This window comes from Salarias fasciatus, chromosome 11, assembly GCF_902148845.1.
Source record: "Salarias fasciatus chromosome 11, fSalaFa1.1, whole genome shotgun sequence".
Taxonomy (NCBI): Eukaryota; Metazoa; Chordata; class Actinopteri; order Blenniiformes; family Blenniidae; genus Salarias; species Salarias fasciatus.
In genome coordinates, this window is record NC_043755.1 from 30,309,635 (window position 1) to 30,327,607 (window position 17,973).

The 17,973-nt window shown below is 49.6% G+C and overlaps 2 protein-coding genes across 2 annotated transcripts; one reads left to right on the plus strand and one right to left on the minus strand.

Annotated features, from left to right (window-relative positions):
- Positions 1–2,813: 2,813 nt before the first annotated feature.
- Positions 2,814–5,395, plus strand: tmem79b (transmembrane protein 79b). Its single transcript, XM_030102922.1, has 5 exons — positions 2,814–2,992; positions 3,625–4,045; positions 4,122–4,316; positions 4,393–4,624; positions 4,698–5,395. The coding sequence occupies exons 2-5, from the start codon at positions 3,625–3,627 to the stop codon at positions 4,894–4,896; spliced, it is 1,047 nt and encodes a 348-aa protein (XP_029958782.1). The 5' UTR covers positions 2,814–2,992; the 3' UTR covers positions 4,897–5,395.
- Positions 5,396–5,613: 218 nt separating this feature from the next.
- Positions 5,614–17,243, minus strand: gon4lb (gon-4 like b). The gene is made up of 31 exons (XM_030103479.1): positions 17,146–17,243; positions 16,842–16,929; positions 16,631–16,764; positions 16,428–16,502; positions 15,664–15,717; positions 15,544–15,582; positions 14,746–14,847; positions 14,412–14,510; positions 14,215–14,340; positions 13,920–14,139; positions 13,696–13,797; positions 13,310–13,350; positions 13,129–13,232; positions 12,442–12,661; positions 12,242–12,328; positions 11,749–11,947; positions 11,207–11,357; positions 10,667–10,817; positions 10,471–10,587; positions 9,706–10,395; positions 9,382–9,567; positions 9,069–9,297; positions 8,821–8,978; positions 8,537–8,734; positions 8,298–8,441; positions 6,793–7,095; positions 6,615–6,713; positions 6,420–6,546; positions 6,112–6,325; positions 5,932–6,034; positions 5,614–5,830 (listed from the first exon to the last, which is right to left on the minus strand). The coding sequence occupies exons 1-31, from the start codon at positions 17,167–17,169 to the stop codon at positions 5,732–5,734; spliced, it is 4,683 nt and encodes a 1,560-aa protein (XP_029959339.1). The 5' UTR covers positions 17,170–17,243; the 3' UTR covers positions 5,614–5,731.
- Between the last annotated feature and the right edge of the window lie 730 nt (positions 17,244–17,973).

Genomic DNA, 17,973 nt, shown 5'->3' on the forward strand with positions numbered 1-17,973 from the left:
AAACAATGATGCATTTGTTTGTTTGTTTTTGAGTGCATGCAGTAGTGTCACCTGCCTGGTATACGCTCTTACTGCCATGAAGTTTGATTCCCTTTAAATTTTTTAAATTTAGATCGATGAACGGAAAATTGGGTTAAATTACAGAGCAGACTGATCACATACAATTTGATGCAAAGGTTATTTTTAAATTCTTTAAATCCAAATGGCACACCTCTCTGATGAAAGTTCTTGTATGTTCATAAGACCAAAATAAATGAGTAACCAGTGTGCACAACTCCTCCCTTCAGATGGCTAAATGTCTTCAGTGAGAACATGAAGACTCCCCACAGGAAGATCTTTGAGCTGACAAACCGGTGTCCCTCCCAGAGGTGGAGCCACAAACATTAGAGGGGTGGAACATAAATCACTATCATTAGAACACAAAAATGTTTCTCTCTGGAAAACAATCATCTGTATGAAAGGCAAAGACAACAGGCATCTTTAAATCACTTAGAATACACAGACGTCATTTAAAACCGGTATGTGGCTGTCACAAACACACATCAGCCATGGGAACATGGGCTGTCATGGCATATTACCACCTACTACCACCACTGTGAAAATGTAAATAATGTCAATATTTTCATTTCGATGATATATTATTGTTAATGTTCTGATTATTTTTATGCTTATTATTGATTGTTTGTACACTTTTTCTTTTGCTGTTGTCTTATTAACAGTCCACTTTCTGCTGCAATTATTCACATTTCTAAACTGGGGGACAAAATACAGGAAATGTCTTGTTTTATCTTATTGTATTTTACCTAGCCAGTAGCAGAAACAGCTGAAGAGCAAACAATATCCAAAAAATGAAGAAAGTCAGGGGCCGTTGGTAAAGGAGGAAGAGGAAGAGGAGGAGGGGACACAGGCAGCAGCAGCAGAGTCTCCAGAAGGAAAGAAAGAATAATAAAGATGAAGGAGGATGATGAATGAATGGGAGAAAATGGAGTGTATACATTTTCTATTTTAGTATTTATTTCTATGAAAGGTTTGGGGTCATCAGTCATGTCTAATAAAGGTATTATTTGAACAATACGTGTTTAACTATTAATCCTCTTGGGGAAATTCCTTTTTTCCACATCATGGTGCTCCATGGAGCTGGTGTGGGTCAAGGGTCTTTCTCAAACCTGTGAACTCCCGAGCCTGGGCCCATCCATCTCTCTTCCATCCCACCACTGCCCTAAAGCAATGGACTGCCACATTTAAGGTGCTCTATCTTTCCCCTGGGAGCAGTCTGGAGTTCAGAGGCCTGCTAATGGGCACTTTGACATGTGTTCAGGGGGAGATGAGGGAATCAGGCCGAGACATACCACTCCACCAGCCGAGCCACAGCTGCCGCCAGATTCCCTGTCTGCAGATGGTTTTCAGCGATCAGCAAGAATAAGGGTGGACATTTGTAAATGTTGTGCTTCATAACTGTCATTGAGCTAAAAAGCTGTGTTTGCATATTGAAATGGTGCAATCCCAAAAATTCTGCGTCAGATTTCTTTGTTGTTGGCAGTTAACGATACGGCCGTGCAGAAGGAAGACAGGCAACTGGTTTAAATGTAACTCATTGCCTGTAAAAAGGTTATAATTATGAAGTAGCACCAACTGAAAACACCAAATACGGAGCAATGGTTTGAGATGGTTCAGGATATTCATGGAAAAATTGACGTACTAACTGAAGTTCAAGGGTCGTATCTCACAAGAACTTGGGGCAATGTCCCTTTGCATGTTTCTTCATCACAGTTTGAGATTGTCAACAGAAAAAACAAAGTTAGCAATGGATACACATATAAACAATATTTAGTTTTGGTTGAGGACTGAGATGCTTTAGGTATAGTCTAGTTAGAACACATTTTTTTATTTTGGCGCTGATAAGCGAGCTTGAAATTGGGAGTTTGCAGGTTCAAATCCCACAATGGTTACGTTACCACACCAAATCCCTACCTGTGACACCCAATCAGCTTCCCGGAGGGCCTTAATGTGGCTACCCACATCCTCATGATAGCATGGTATGAAGGTGGGACAAAGAATTTCCCCAAAAGGGAATAATAAAGTATGGTTTGTGCAGTTTAAAATTCCCAGAAGATCTTGTGGTCTGTCATCCCACCTAGAAAATAATTTCATCCTCTTTTTGCACATTTATACCATCATTTAAACTGACAATACAGTAGTGGACATTAAAGAATTCAATGAATATCATTGCAGTGCATACCATTTTTTTAACAGCAGGAAGAGAAGAACATTGCAATATTGTCCCTGACAACAATAATATTCAATAATACAATTAAACTATAAATAAAAAAATAAAACAATCGAATAATGAAAAATAGAAGGAAGAAGGGGGGAAAACATAAAATTAATATAATGATAATGCATACAAGCATAAGCAGTCAAAACCTAGAAAGGCAACAAAGAATGAGATAAAAGATTAACAATAACAATAATGGTCATAAAATAAAAATATGAACTATATCTTAAGCACAATGAGAAACAATGAAGAACAGTTTATGGGATTACATAAACACCATCTATTTTAACTTTTAACTAAAGATAAACAAGCTCAAAATTTTTCTAAATTAATTTATTTAATTGAACGAGTTCTGAGTTCACCGTGTGGCATTTCTTGAAATATTAATAAAATGTATTTGAATTATAGAAATATATTTCTCAATATTAAAGTGTTTTGGTTTTAAAACCTCAACATTTGGCTTTTCCACAGACTGTCTTCAATTCGCCATTACGAGGATTGACCAGCAGGTGGCAGCAGCTCTGTGACAGGAAGTACAGAGAAGAAAAAGAAGAAGAAGAAGAACTCACCTGACGACACCTGTGGGGGCGACTGAGGGTTCAGGTTCTGATTCTGATTACTACCGCAGGAGCAGACAAGGATCTCAATCAGGACCAGCGCCGGGACCGGGACCACGACCAGGACTAGGACTACGACTGGTTTTAAGGCCAGGATCAGGTCTCAAAGGGCATCCTTTTCATATATTTTAGTCTACTTCCGTTAGCATGTAGCATATTAGCTCGGGGCGGTCAAGGTGTTTGTTGTTGTTTTTACTGCAGTTTGTTTTGGTCTTTACTTTAATTGCGTTGGTCCGGAGCGGCTGGTCAGTCACGTGCAAACGTGTCGTAAATACTACAAACAACTTTTGGAGCATAATTTAGTAAAATAAAAGTCAGTTTAAAAAGTTTTTATTTGAACAGTGGCGGTGACGCCACGCAGTGGGCGGGGACAGCTGTAATCTCATCCACCTTTAGTCACTTCTCCTCATCACTCCTCCCTCTTCCCTGTCTGCTCTGATATTCACTCTGGCACATCGCTCAGTCAAGAGGTTGCAGGTTCGATTCCACTTCGGTCCATATGTGTCCTGAAGCAGAACGCTGAGAACATTGAAAACTCTCAGGCGCTTCTGACTGAACGGATCCTTCTGTATTTCCAGTTAAATATGCTCCCGTCAGGTCTTCGGCTCAGTAGAATCTTTCGTTCCTGCTCTCTTTCTCAGATTATTGTATGAATGTCATCGTTGTTCTCTGTTACTACTGACCGAACCATGAAGTTCCCCTTGACCAGGATCTCCCCGTGTTCCCTGACAGATGGACGACAAGATAAAACAGTCTGAGGAGGAAGAGGAGGAGGCGAGGTCGGCCATGATGAAGCACGACACGCTGCAGAGGGGGAAAGGAGACCGGATGAGTGTGATGTCGGACGCCTCCCTCCACATGTCCAGCTGGACGGAGAGCGAGAGAGAGCTGAAGGCCGGGAGGGGGGAGATGGGGGGAGGCAGCCTGGAGGCCGTACTCCCCACACACCTGGAGGAGGAGCACGGAGGAAACTACCTGCCGGAGAAAGCAGCTCAGGTGTTCAGCCCCGCAGTGACCGTCCTGCCCTCCCCCACCATAGACCCACACTCCGAAGTATTGTGGGATTCCGAGAGGAGTCCTTTCCTCAGACCTCAGGACTACAATCAACATGGCTTCCCGGGCGACTGGCTCGATGACACCAAGCCAGCGCCATGTAAGAAGCCTCGGGTGGGCGGGGTTAAAGCGCGTTTGTCTCATGGGCGGAGTTAAGACAGTTTTGTGTCTCTCAGGTGGGGGAGACTGCCTCGGCAGGGACGTCCTGAAAATGGGCGTGTCCTTGATGACGTCGGCGCTCTTCTTCCCCCTCATGGTGTGGGGCGGCTTCGTCTTCTTGCCGTTTGACGCCCCCTTGCTGGACAGCGCCCCCCTCAGGCTCGTCTACACCATGCGCTGCTCCATATTCGCCACCGTTCCCATCGTCCTCGGTGAGTATGCGGTCGTCCCGCCCATTTCCCGTCCCCCCCCCCTGCCGGGTCTCACCCGTCTGTCTCGCCCTCTCAGGCTGGTTGGTTCTGGGCGTCTTTCGTCTTCGCAGCGGCGCAACTCGGCCCTTGTTCGACGACATCGTGAAGGAGCCAGACTTCCAGGAGGTCAGAGTTCACCAGCGGTTCATCGCTGACTCCGTCTCCCTGTTCCTGATCTACTTCCTGCAGCTGGTCGTCATGGCGATGTACCTGAGCCAGGAGCAGCTGAAGCTCCTCCCACTGCTGACCATCAACTTCGCCTTTGGACGGTGAGTCTTCCGAACCCGGACGAGCCCCGCGGTAAACGAGCGTCTGACGGAGGGTGCGTTTGTTTCGTTGCAGGCTGGTGTACTGGGCGGCGGCGGCTTTCGGGAGCAGCATCCGTGGTTTCGGGTTCGGCCTCTCCTTCCTTCCCAGCGTCGCCATGATGGTCGCAAACTTTTATTTCATCTTCACGGTGGAGGCGGCCAGCTCCGTCTTCAGCCTCCCTGCTTCTCAGGAGGTGCTGCCTCCACCCGGCAAACAGAGATTCTGGGGATAAGCTCTGATCAAAACTCAATCAAAGGCTGGAAATATTCAGCTTCACCCACTTATTTTACTGTATGATTAAACTATGTCAAAACTTTGTAGTCTAAATTTTTTTATACTGAATAAAAAAATGAAAAAGCTTTTTTTATGAATATTTTGAAATGTTCCATGTGCCAGCAGCAGGAAGTTTCAGATATGCTGGTAAATAAAATGAAGTCAAACAGAATTTCAATGATCCATTAAACTAATTTTGAATAATTAGCATAGCAGCATAGCTTGAGTATGACAGAAGTAGAAGTTCCTGATCTGAACCTCTATAAACTCTGCAGTCAGTGGATCAACTTGCTGTAGGATGTTCGCTTATAGTATGTATAATCTCCAACCAGAGTCTGGTTCTGTAGAAAGTCTCCACGTCTGACTCTGGTTCAGCAGCGTTGCTCATGTGGAATTGATGGTTTTCCTTTTGATGAATGTTATTGATGCTCTGTAAATAAAAGTGAATGTAATTACTGTGTATGACTGCACTCATTGTCCTGAATGACCAAACACATCCAGATTTTCATCATTAGGCCTGAGCAGTAGATCCCAAAACAGTTTCAGATGACAGAAAAATGTTAGTCTGTTTGGGAGCACCTAAGAATTGCAAAACAACCAGAAAATACAGATTTATTCCATCAAGTATGATTATGCAACAACGTGAGCAGACCCAGTTTGAAGCACCACACTGAACTGGTGGATGAAAACCACATTTATTAAAAAAATCATTTGTACAAAAACATTAAATAAAGGCAGTCTTTATCAATACATTTTTTCCAAATAAATGGTTGAGCTTTGGCTCCCGACATTGGTCAGTCATCTGCTTCAGTGGGCGGAGCCTCGTCCTCGGAGCTGGTTTGACGAGCTGCTGTCCGAAACAAACGCATCAAGTCCCGAAATCTGTGAGACACCTGAAAGGAACGGGAGGAGGCAGTGAGACACCTGAAAGCACCGGGGAGAGGCGGCGAGGCACCTGAAAGCACCACGAACGCTCAATAAAACCACCAATCACCTCGCTGGGAGTCTTGTTTCCAAGCAGACTGGAGATCGCCTGGAACGTGTTCTGATTGGCTCCTTCCTGCTGACATGTGGTCAAGATGACTCGGTCCGCTTCTCTGGAAACAACAACAACAATGAGAGCTGCTCCTCATGGAGATGAAGAAGGAGGAGGAGGAGGAGGAGGAAGCAGTACCTGGTCCACAGGATCACCTTCTCGCCGCTCGCTGTCAGGGAGATGTTCTTGGCGCAGACGGGCGGGTCCGGAGGAGGGCCGGGCCGAGGAGGACCGGTGGACGAGGCGGACGGCAACAGCGGGGCCTCTTCTCTCTTCCTCTTCATCACGGGGCTCTCCTCCTCATCTTCATCGCCCTCTTCTTCATCCTCTTCCTCCTCCTCCTCTTTGTCATCTGTGAGTGGGAGCAGACTTTCCCATGATGCACTGCGGTGGACTGTGACCAGCTGAAGGCCCGGGGCCTCGGGTGGAGCCTACTTGACGCTCACCTGGAGCGGGACTCTCGTCGCCCCCCTTCAGGTCCAGGTCTTTGTCTGCGGGGTCGTCGTGGGCGAAGACGATCTGAGTGTAGAGGGGGTCCAGACTCTTCATGGCCCGGGACACGCCCCCCGACGCCTGCAGGTGACAGCGGCGGGTGAGCCTCGCAGTTTAACCACCACACCTGACCGCTGAGGGATACGCACCTTGTTACCATGGCAACGAGGGCATCCTTTCCTCCGATGTCGGCGCATCTTCACATCCCGACAGAGGCACGGCCAGTCTTTATCCGACCAATCACAGCCCTGGAAACGCACACAAACACGTTATCCGACCAATCACAGGCCTGGAAACACACACAAACACACACACACACACACACACCTTATAGCTGGTGTCCATCTTCCTCCTCTGGCGCCGGCTGGTCATCGGCTGATGTTTAAGCCCCTCCTCTTCCTCTTCCAGCTCAGGCAGCGTCACTTCCTCGAAGTCTCCGCCAGCTCCGCCCCCTGACAAATGGCTGACGCCGTCCCCGCAGTCCGACCCGCCCCCTCCTTCCTCCGTCCAGTGGGCATCTTCAAACTGTCCCGGTCGGGCTGGAGGCGGGCGCAGCTCATCGAAAAACACCCAGAACTCAGCCTGCAGATGGGTGTGGCCTTTCAGCAGCGTCGCCATTTGGGCTTTGAGCTGGAAACCAAAAAGCACCAACAGTGAATTCTTTTTAAAACTTTCTCTTCTAATTCTAACACGGTTAATAAGAGCAATAGTTACACGGTTCAGCCAGTTACAGGTTGACTATGGGGTCAAGGCTCTAACAATTAGGCCAACCATTTATAACTGTTTTATATCTTTCTTGCTCTTTAATTAATAACATATCTCCGGATTGTAGAACCCCGGCATCCAAAATCTACAATCAACATGTTTGAATCTAAAATATATCAAAGTTGAACTGAAAACGTGGCTTCCTGGTGATGTGCGGCTCCAGTAAGAACTCCTGTACTCAACACTTGACTTCAGGGCCAGACCAGATGCACCGGGGCCAGTCTGACCATCTGTTTCTGATTTTAATCCCTGCGCTCCTCAGGAAAACTGCTCACGTCATCACGACTACAGTCGCTGTGTGTCTGAGAGGAGGAAATAAATAACTGCAACATATGCAGAAGATTTCATTCTAAAATACCTGTAAACCTATTTAAAAAAAAAAAAGTCCATTAAAACTGATCAGATTTCGGCAGCAAATCTGATCCGAGCATGGAGACTTGCAATGTAAATGTGGCGTTTGACCATCAGGTATTTTAGAAGGGTTCATAGACTGTACAGCTCGCTTGGGCTCCACTGATTAGTAATGCTGACCAACGGTTAGACGGGAGTGTGGGGTCTTGAGCCGGTTTATTTGTGCAGTTCATGTAAGGACAGAAGGTGAAAGACTCCTTAATCCTCTCAATCATCCTAAAATATGCAGGGTCTCCGCTGGGTTCTGGAGCTTTTCTTATCAGGCATGTGATGGACAGCTTCATGTAGTCCTTCTATTGAGACGGATGCTTCTAAGGCCTTGAATTGCTCATCTTGTGTGTTCAGTTCAGAAGATACAGGGTTTTTTTTTCTAGAATTCTATGAATGTGTTTATTATTTCTTGGAGGTCAAGAATGATTTTTCCAAGTGGAGTTTTAACCGGGGACATTTTTCTTTATCGATAGAATTCGATGGAAAATTAAAAAATTCAAAGATTTCCAAGCGTAATCTCTGTATTTAAATGGTTTTGGCTCTGTCAATAAGTGCTATTCCTGAGTAGAGGCATGTGTCAGTGTGTGTGCAGGGGGCAGAGCAGTGTGTGTGTGTGTGTGTGTGTGTGTGTGTGTGTGTGTGTGTGTGTGTGTGTGTGTGTGTACCTCATGGATGCCTCCTGGACTCAGGTCCGGACCGGTCTGCAGAGCTTTGATGATCTTTTGGTAATGAGACGGATTTTCTCCAAAGCTGATCTCCAGCTGCCGCAGAAACCGCCGGCTGCGCTCGAAGGCTTGCTGCTCCTCCCACTGCACCGAACGACCAATCACAGGCCACAGAGACGCACCTGAGATGTGTCTGATGCACGAGCGAGAGACATGCGAGGCGGACCCGTGAGACTCACCAGGCCGCAGTGTAACGCCTGCTCCGGGTGCAGGAACGCCGCGAAGTCTCGGAGGAGGTCGGTGCGATTCCCCAGGATGAACCGCAGCTTCCTGAAGAGCAGCGTCACTTCCTGTTCGTCTCCCGCCTGCTCGAACTGGTTCAGCAGCAGAACAAACTCCTCCACCTGAGCGGGGATGTCCTGCAGCGCCTCACGCACCTGTGGACACGCCAGGTCACAAACACAGCTCCGGGCCAGAGGACAGACGGCAGGCAGCAGAGGGACGGACGGGCAGAGCGTCTCACCCGGTTGAGGTAACTCTGGGCGAAGGCGGTGTCTTTAATCTCTCTATGCGGGTCGTTCTCAACGATGTTTTCATCCAGCAGCTGCAGCAGCTTGGTGGTGTCCTTGCTGAGACGCTCCTGACGTGTCCGCCTGAGACCTCCCAGAGGACGAGTTCGGCCTGCCGAGGACAGAGACGCCGGGGACATTTAGAGAGCTGCTGCTGTTGGTGGGGTGGTTGTTGCTCCAGCGCCTCGCAGGAAGGTCAGACCTCGTCCTCGTCCCGGACACCTCCGTCCTCCTCTGGGCGTCCCCTCGCCGGACAGCGCCTCCTCGTCGAGGCCGGCCTTTGGGCTCCGGCCGTCCCCCGACTCCTCCTCCTTCTGGTCTTCGTCCTCGTCCTCTTCCTCCTGAGAGGTCGGGGAGTGGTCCTCCTCTGAGTCCCCGTCCCCGCACAGGCGGCGCTCTGCTGCCAGCCAGGTCAGCTGCTTCATGGTCTCCTGCAGGACGGACAGGAGAAGGCGCCACTGAGCCAGCTGACACACACATAAGCGCACACACGTACACACGCCTTGGGGGTTTACCTGTAACTCGGGAACCGACAGCACCGACTCCTCCGACGCCGATGACATCACTTCCTCCTCGTCCTCGTCCTGCGTCAGGTCATCGAAGTCCTCCTCCTCCTCGTCCTCCTCCTCCCTGTCTCCACCCCCGCCGCCCGCCTGTCTGTCCTCCTCCCCGCCGTCTCCCGTTCCTCCGTCGCTCCTCCCCTCCTCTCCACCGCCCCCTCCTCCATCGCTCCTCCCCTCCTCTCCACCACCTCCTCCATCCCTCCTCTCTTCCCCTCCGCCTCCCCCTCCATCTCTCCTCCCTCCCTCTCCACCTGCTCCTCCATCCCTCCTCCCTTCTTCTCCACCTTCTCCCGCTGCTCCGTCCCTCCTCCCCTCCTCTCCGCCTCCTCCACCTCCGGTCACCTCTTCTCCTCCCGTCCCGCCTTGCCTCTGCTCCTCCCCTCCCTCCTGCGCCAGTGGCGTGGGGAGGTGATGCCCCGCTGCATGCTGGGAGGTGGTCGGAGGAGCAGGTGGTCTCCACACCATCTGGAGGAGGACGTAACCCGGCTTCAGCGCGGCAGCCGAGCAAGGCATGGTGGTATTTGAAGTGGGGAGGCCGGGCGTGGGGGGGAAGGGGAGGGCGCCGGGAGGAAGGCTGTCGCCAATGGGAATGCAGGACAGGACGTGGTGGGAGGGGTCCGGATGAACCCCGGCCAGAGGAACGGCGCCACAGACGGGAGGCGGGGCCAGGGCGGGGGCTCCTGCGGCTGCGGACCAATCGGAGAGCGAGCCGACGCACGGCACGGGAGGAGCCAGCGAGCTGAAGGACTGGCCGTTCAACTGTCCGTCGGGCGGCGCCTTGGCCAGCGGCAGCAGGGAGGCGGTGTGCGCCAGCCTGAAGAGGCGCCGGTGGGGGCGGGGCCGCGTCCGGGGCTGCGACGACTTTTTCAGCCAATAGGGATGAAGTCTGAGCGTGACATCAGGGGGCAGACAGGGGGAGTAACCGGAGGCGCCGAGCCGCGTCTTCTGGATGATCTGCTGGCTGCTCTGTGGGAGGCGACCGGGAGTCTGGTGAGTTAGCGCGCTGCAGTACATACGACGAGTCTCCGTGAGCCGACAGACCTTGAGCCAGTTGGGCATGTTGGGGGTGTTTCTGTCCACCGGGGGGCGCTGGTCTCCAGGCTGGACTCTGCTGCAGGCCAGGGGCAGCGGAGGAAGAACGCCCTGCTTCAGGAACATCTGGAAAACACAAAGTTGACCTTCACTACAGACGCTCCTCCACGGGTTTCCACAGACGACGGCGGCGCAGTGCTGTCACCTTGACCGGGTGGTCCGGCGGCGTTCTGGGGCCGCCCAGGTCTCGGAGGTGCTTCTTTAAATTCCACGGGTTCTTGCAGAGCAGGTAGGAGCTGATCAGCTGCTCCGGCTGCACAGTCTGCTCAAAGTGCTTCAGCCCGAGAGCCATGAGTCTGACAGGAGCATCATGGGAAAAGTCGCGTTCATCACTGTGATCATAACAGGAAGTGATCCGACTGCATCACTTCGGTGTCTGGATCAGGAGTACAGTGTATGTTTCACAGTGTGTCACGCTTCTTCAATATTGATCACCAATATTTACAGTGTTGCGCTTTAACAATGTTGAAATCAAGTTGTTTTTGTATGTTTAGTCTACTAGAAAACACAGCAACATGTCCATCGTTTTTATTCTTGAACATTTGAAATGTATTAAAATCTACAGGCTTACTTCACATTACTGTGGGTACACTGTGTGTGCTTAATCCATGTACAACGTGTGGAGCATGTACACAACTCCCATGTCTACCACATGTGTGCACAGTGTGTGTTTGTGTGTGTTTACCCCTCCTCTCCTGCTGTATAAAAAGTCCGGTGTGCTTTGCTGTGCAGGGCCGGGTCCAGGCTGCAGACGGGCAGCAGTTCTGGGTAGAGGAAGACGGGCCGGGTGGCGAACAGCCAGGCAGTGTGTGCAGGCAGGAGGGGGAACGCCAGGCCTGCACAAAACCAGAACCAGGCTCAGAACTGAAACACCGTCAGGTCCAGGAGCAACATCATGGCCATAAGCAGGACCAACAACACGGCACGGACCACATCACAGTCACAAGGAAAATCCACATCAGACCAGAGACAGAACGAGTAGAAGCAGGATTAGAACCTGGACCAAAATCAGGTTCAGGCAGAGGTGGGAGATTGAAGCCTGATCAAGTCATCTCCATGCCATGTTTTTGCCCTCACCATGTACCACAGACAAGCTGAGGAGCAGGGTTGATTAGATTCACCTGGTGTGATACATGGTCAGAGCAAAAACATGGCATGGAGATGACTTGATCAGGCTCCAATCTCCCACCTCTGGGTTCAGGACCACAACCCAGAGCAGGAACTTACTGTTGGTAGCAGCAGTCATGGTGGGGAGCCAGCGGCACCTGGAGGCGGAGGCAGCAGGAGCAGCAGGAGCAGCAGGAGGAGGCTCCTCTCTCTTCTCCACCTCCTCCAGGAGCTCCAGCGCCCCCGTCAGGTTACACACTCTGAATGTAGAGGGGAGGTTGACTTCCTCACGACGCCGGGCAAACTGCTGCAGTTCTTCCTGTTGGAGGAGGAGGAGCCACTCAGAGTTTAGTTCTATGATCCAACATGTCCTCCATCAAGTATAATAGACTAGAGGGTAGGAGTCACTAGCGAGACTTATGTATAACTAGCATAGCCATGTTAGCTTGAACTAATTTTGGTTATTTACCATGTATTGTTGTTTACTAGCCAGGTAGAGTTTACCAACCAGACAGTGTTATTGTTCATTAATCAAGTGGAACTTGACATTTGTTACTAATCAGGTAGTTTTCTGTTCTTCGCGAACCATGCAGTGTTGGCGTTGTTGACTTACCAGGTACTGCTTGGTGGTGTTGGCCTGGGGCAGTAAGGCGGAGATGTTCCGGGTCAGTAGGTGGATCTCTGTCAGCAGCTGAACATGCTGCACAGAAAAGCTCTGGTCACATCGTGGCTTTATTCTAGAGAGCCTCAAGACCAGGATCGGGTCCCAGACCCAGACCAGGATCTATGTGGCGAGCAGTGTTGTAACTCTACCTGCTGGATCTGCTGCTGCAGCTGCAGTTTGTGGGCACGGTCCAGACTTAACAGAAAGGTCAGCTGGTGGGTGGGCACGGTGGGTTTGTCCTTTGGGGCAGCGTTGCCATGGAGACAGTTGGTGGTGTCCTGTAAGGCTTTTCTGTGCTGCAGAGCCTCGTACCGCTTTCTGACCGTCTGCCGGCGCTCGGTCAACATGTTGGCTAACGGTGCCTCGAAACTACAGAGAACACACACGGGACAGTCCTCGATGGAAACCAGCAGTCACTGAACCACTCAGCCGGCTGTCCGCACAGCAGGGTGGAGACTGTTTCCTGTCAAACCAGCTGCTTCGTCATGTTCTGACAGAGAAAGCAGCGACAGCAGGGACGTTACTGTATCTCCCGACCCAAACGGACACAGCACGACTCTGCTGCACCGTCCCTACGGGAGAACGAATAATCCCCACGGAAGAACATTAAAGGCTCTACAAGAGGATGCCCCGTCCCGATGGACAAATTAAAGATGCTTATGGGAGACCAAACAGTCCCTCTAGGGGGAACGACGTACTATCAGGAGAATGAACAGTCCCTACTAGACGACGCCAAGCCCCAATCGGAGGGAGCTCCGACCATCACTACACATGAATACAACTCAGCGCAAGAGAAAACATCGTCACTGCTGGGGAATGCGAGTGTATGTAGTTACCGTAAAGCTTGAGGGACATTAAACTTTGGTCTGGGCTGAGACTGCACCACCTGTTCCTCCACCTGCTCCTCCTCATGTTCTTCCCCGTGCTCTTCCTCCTGCAGCTGCAGTGAGCAAACATCAGTGGGTCAACCAGCTGTGGCAGAAATGAGGACATGTGCTCCACACCTGCTGGCCTCACCGTGTCAAAAAGCTCCTCCAGCAGCTCGTTCACTTCCTTCTCTGAAAAACGCAGAGCCAGACATCCATGAAAAAGCAACTATCCGCACCAACAATGACAACTACTGAGAATTAAATACAAAAACAATAAGTAACAATAACAGATTTGTGAGCACAAGAATAAACAGCAACAAGAAACAATCAAAACTACAGCAATAGATGACAACAAAGAATAACGTTTAACTACACAACCATCAAACCAGAACTGACAGCAACAAAGAAGCATAAACTAAAGTGAGACAGCATCTCCATGGAATTCAATAAAACAGTTACAATGATGTGTCAGTGAGCCACAGGCAGTGATTAATACATTGTAAAATAGATAATTCATGCCCTATGATCTCTTACTAGTGATTTGTACAGCTCGGTCTGTCCTGTAGTCCTCCCGGTCAGGTTCAGCCAGGTCCTTCACAAAATCATATTCAGGGTCATCGTCGTCTTCGGCCTCCTCTGAATAAAAAACAACAAGGAGTTCCAGCAAAGGCAACCAGGCGATGAGAGAAACGAGAAGTAAAAGACAACTCGTCTGAGTCAAAAGACGAGGCGTCGAACGTTAAAGACCAGACACAGACCTTCACAGTCGGGTGCCATCAGACTCTGCAGCCACTCCGTCCAGTGGCGGTCCTCCTGCCCCTGCATACTGTGCTCCTCGTACATGTCGGCCGTGATGTCAGGAGCCAGAAGCTCCGCCTCCAGCTGCCCCAGGGGAACGTTCACCAGAGGCAGTTTGGAGCGTGTACGGCACGCCAAACTGCCTTCGTCCCCGTCGTCATCGTTCCTCCTGTCCAGAGACTGAGAGACGGGGGAGTGTCAGGTGAGAGGCGGACAGGGAGGCGGCAGACAGGGGAAACATCAGGCGGGACCTACCGGCTGGTAGCTGTAGGCGGAGCTGTAGTCCAGCTCTGCCTCCACAGTGTTCAGTCTCTCCAGAAAGGAAATCTTTTCAGCAGCTGAAGTCGAGTTCACCTCATGTCTCAGGTCGCCTGCGCCTGTCTGAATAACAGGTCAGAGATCAAGGTACCTGCAGGGTCAGAGGTCTCCTGCAGGGTCAGAGGTCAGAGTACCTGCTGTGGTCCCTGAATCCGCTCGGCCAGTAGTCTGGCCTGAAAGCCCTGGTGAATTCTGGGAGGCGAAGTCAGGCTGTCGGCGTCACTGAGAAGACTCTGAGAACAAAGAAGAACACTTAACTCAGTAAATGCTGACGTAGAGAGTCACTGCTGTGCTCATGGTTGACTTGCTGCCACGTTAATGTGTCAACAGATTCGTTAATGTTCTTAATGTTTACATAATGTGTTCATGCGTTGTGACTGGGTTATGGTGTTCATACTTGAGTCATTACGGTCTCTCTGCTAACGTCTGTATTGCTTAGTGGCTGACAGGCGAAGGAGGTGAACTCACCTCCTCTGCTGTATCCTCTTCATCTTCCTCATCCTCATCAGGACAATACTCTTCAGAAGAGTCTTCATCGTCCTCGAGATCAATGTCCACAAACTGAGGAGGCTGCAGGAGAAAGCGACAGAGCACGACACTTCTCAGGGCCCAGTGCTCACAAACTTTGTCAAGTTATCATCCAGTTTGCAGAAAGTTCGACCTTAAGCTCAAACATGACATCAGCTTAAAAAAGACTTCTACCTTTTTTTTCTTTGAATTTTGCGTGGCCCAGTACAGACCAGAGTAACTTCATCCAGTGTCCTGATGTTACTAAAACCCTTGGTACCAGAACTCTGGACCTAATAGTTTGCTTAAACTTAAAAAAAAAAAACTCTAATGAACCATTGTACTGAAAATCACAGGCAGAAAAGCTTTATCCATCTCTTGGTTGAACACAGAATTGTTGATTCATTCTTGGCCTATCAGATGTTAAGAGATCCAACTAATAAACACTTCTGTCCTGCCCTGTATGCACTCACTGGCAGTGATATCAATTCTGGCCTTATTGTTGCAGAAACATCAGGAACTTGTAAATGTGCAGGGGAATTCTAATTTACTCCATAACCTGAAACTGGACACAGCTACGCAAATACAGAGAAGAACCTTCTCACAAAAACCAGTTAATAAAATATTTTAAGAAAAGTTTCTCTCCTCCTTAGACTTTCCTTCCATTTGAGAGTGAGAGAGAAAGACTCTGTCCTCACTCTATACAACTACAATTTACAAATACATATCAACAGTGAGACAGAAACAGGAAAAGCTTACCTTGGCTGTGTTCACTGCTGTCCCACTCCAGTCTGGTGGCTGCAAGATGTAAACATACGGGTTTAAAAGACTTTTCAAGCTCCACAATCAGAGGCGACAGTGGAACGACAGAAATGAGACCTTCGATACCTGTTGAATGGTCTGTTTCAGTCTGGACCGGGTCATTTTAGGCTCCTGATGAGAGAGAAGACAGACACAGGACGTTTAACAGACCTTTAACTGATCCATTAGAGATCCAGCTTTCATATTTACAGAATAGAAAAACAAATAAGGGTAAGGAGTATAAAATTTCATATGAAATATCAACACACACGCACACTTGTCTGAAGTGAAGCACTATGTGTTTGCGCTTTAAACAGTCTAAACAAAAAACAAATTCTACCAAGTCTGACACCACTTTGTCACTGGTGAGATCTACTCCTGTCCTGACAGGAAGCTGACATTCCTGCACTGGGTTACCAAGCACCCTGGTCCAAAGACGAAGAGGATGTTGTGAAATCCATGGTTTAACTTAGCTAACCACTGATGCAGCAGAGCAAAGAGGAAGGTTAGTCTCTAACAGCGAGTCAGAGATGATCACGGGTTTCCTCAGCTTAGCAGGAAAACAACAGCAACTGTCGGTTTTGGGGACTGAGTCCTTCAACATCCGGCTGGAGATGGATCAGCCTCCACTGGGGATCGGCAGCGCGTTTCTCGATAGGGAGGGTTGCACAGAGACCTCCGGCTGCCTCTGGGAGATAACAGCCTGTTTGTAGGCAACTGTGAATAAGGTCAGTCAGTCCTTCATCCTCCTTAGAGAGAGGAGATACAGTACAAAGGGTCTGCTCCTCAATAAATATCATTGGCTTCGAGAACCCACACACACACTATGCATTGGGACTTACAAACATCGGCAGGTTCTGAGTGTCTCTGATGGTTGTCTTCATCATGGCCACTACGTGTTCATGGGTGATCACCTCCTGACAGGGGACAGATGACACATTAATGGGGACACTCAGCAGAGGACAGGTTACTGTTTCCTGGAACGAGATCACAGATGCGCGAGGACATGTCCGTGTTGACCGAGGACAGAGTTCACCTCACTTACATGCAGAATGGCGCGCACGTTGTTGGACGTCAGATTCAGCCGCTTGGACTTCCTGTCCAAGTCGATGTCCAGTTGTCCAAGCTCGCTGTCACTGGTTTCCATGGCACCCACGTCTTTCCACGGGGCCCGCCCACCTGAGCACGCGCACGCATACACAGTTTAGAGCTCTCCTCCCCAGCTGCTCGTGCACCCCGTGGACAGCTGGACTCACCTGTCTCAGGTGAGGACGCTGCCTGTGGCATCATTGCGGCACGTTTGACGTCACGAGGACTCACGTCTTCTTCTGCAGAAGTCTTCCTCTGGAGACACAGACGGGGGTTCGAGGTTTAACCCGCGAGAGTTTCAAGAGCCGCGGTCAGATGAGCTAGCTCTCGGATGTTGTGATGTTGTTAGCCCGATTAGCAGGAAGCTAATGCAGCGGCTCTCGGTGAGCACGCGCACAGCGCAGCTCCATGTGCGACAGGCCATGTTTCCCCTCCTTGTGGGAAAAGAAGAAATTCAGGAGGGGAACTCACCTTCCAGCGGCCGTCTGCGGCCATCCGACCGGCCGGGCAGCTCCGTTAGCTCGGTGAGCCGAGTTAGCCGCGGCCTCTGCCATCCGCACAGAGCCCCACACCACTTCCGCCCGGAGAGTTTCACAATAAGAGCGGCGCCTGGAAAGACGTCTGGCGCCCTCTGCTGGCCCTGATGTGTCACTCAAACTCCATCCACTGCACCGCTTTGGTGGCGGCTGTAGCTTGATTGGTAGAGAAGTCTCTCAATAGAAAGGTTGCAGGTTCCATTCCCCTTCCCCTCGAACAACACACTGAACCCCTAATTAACCATATGCTGTTCCACCGTGCAATAATATAGACCCCTCCTGTTGGATTTTCTCTGTAAGTGTCTAGAAATTATGCTGTAATTGGTGCTATATATATATATGAATTGAAATGAAGTCTGTCAAGTATCATCTCTGATGGCTGATTCAATAAAAACAGAATGAAGAGACATTTTCTTTTGCTTTTGGGTTGAAAGATGTATCTGAAGGTCCTCGGTCTACCAGGAATTCAGGTTGTTGACTTATTGTGTCATACCAATCACTGACTCTTAAGTGGTCCAACAACTTGTCCATTGATCGCTGTCAAGACCATTAGTGAGAACAAGATCAATAAAATGAGTGGGCTTTTTTCCATCTGCCTAAAGACAGTAGTGTCTAAGACAGTAGTGAACTAAACGCAATGTTGAGACTTCCATTAGCAACATCTACATTAAAGTAACTCAAGATTAGTTCTGAGAATGGAGTATGGAGGAGGATATACTACAACAAATACAACTGGCTTGTATGTTTTCCATTTGGAGGTCGT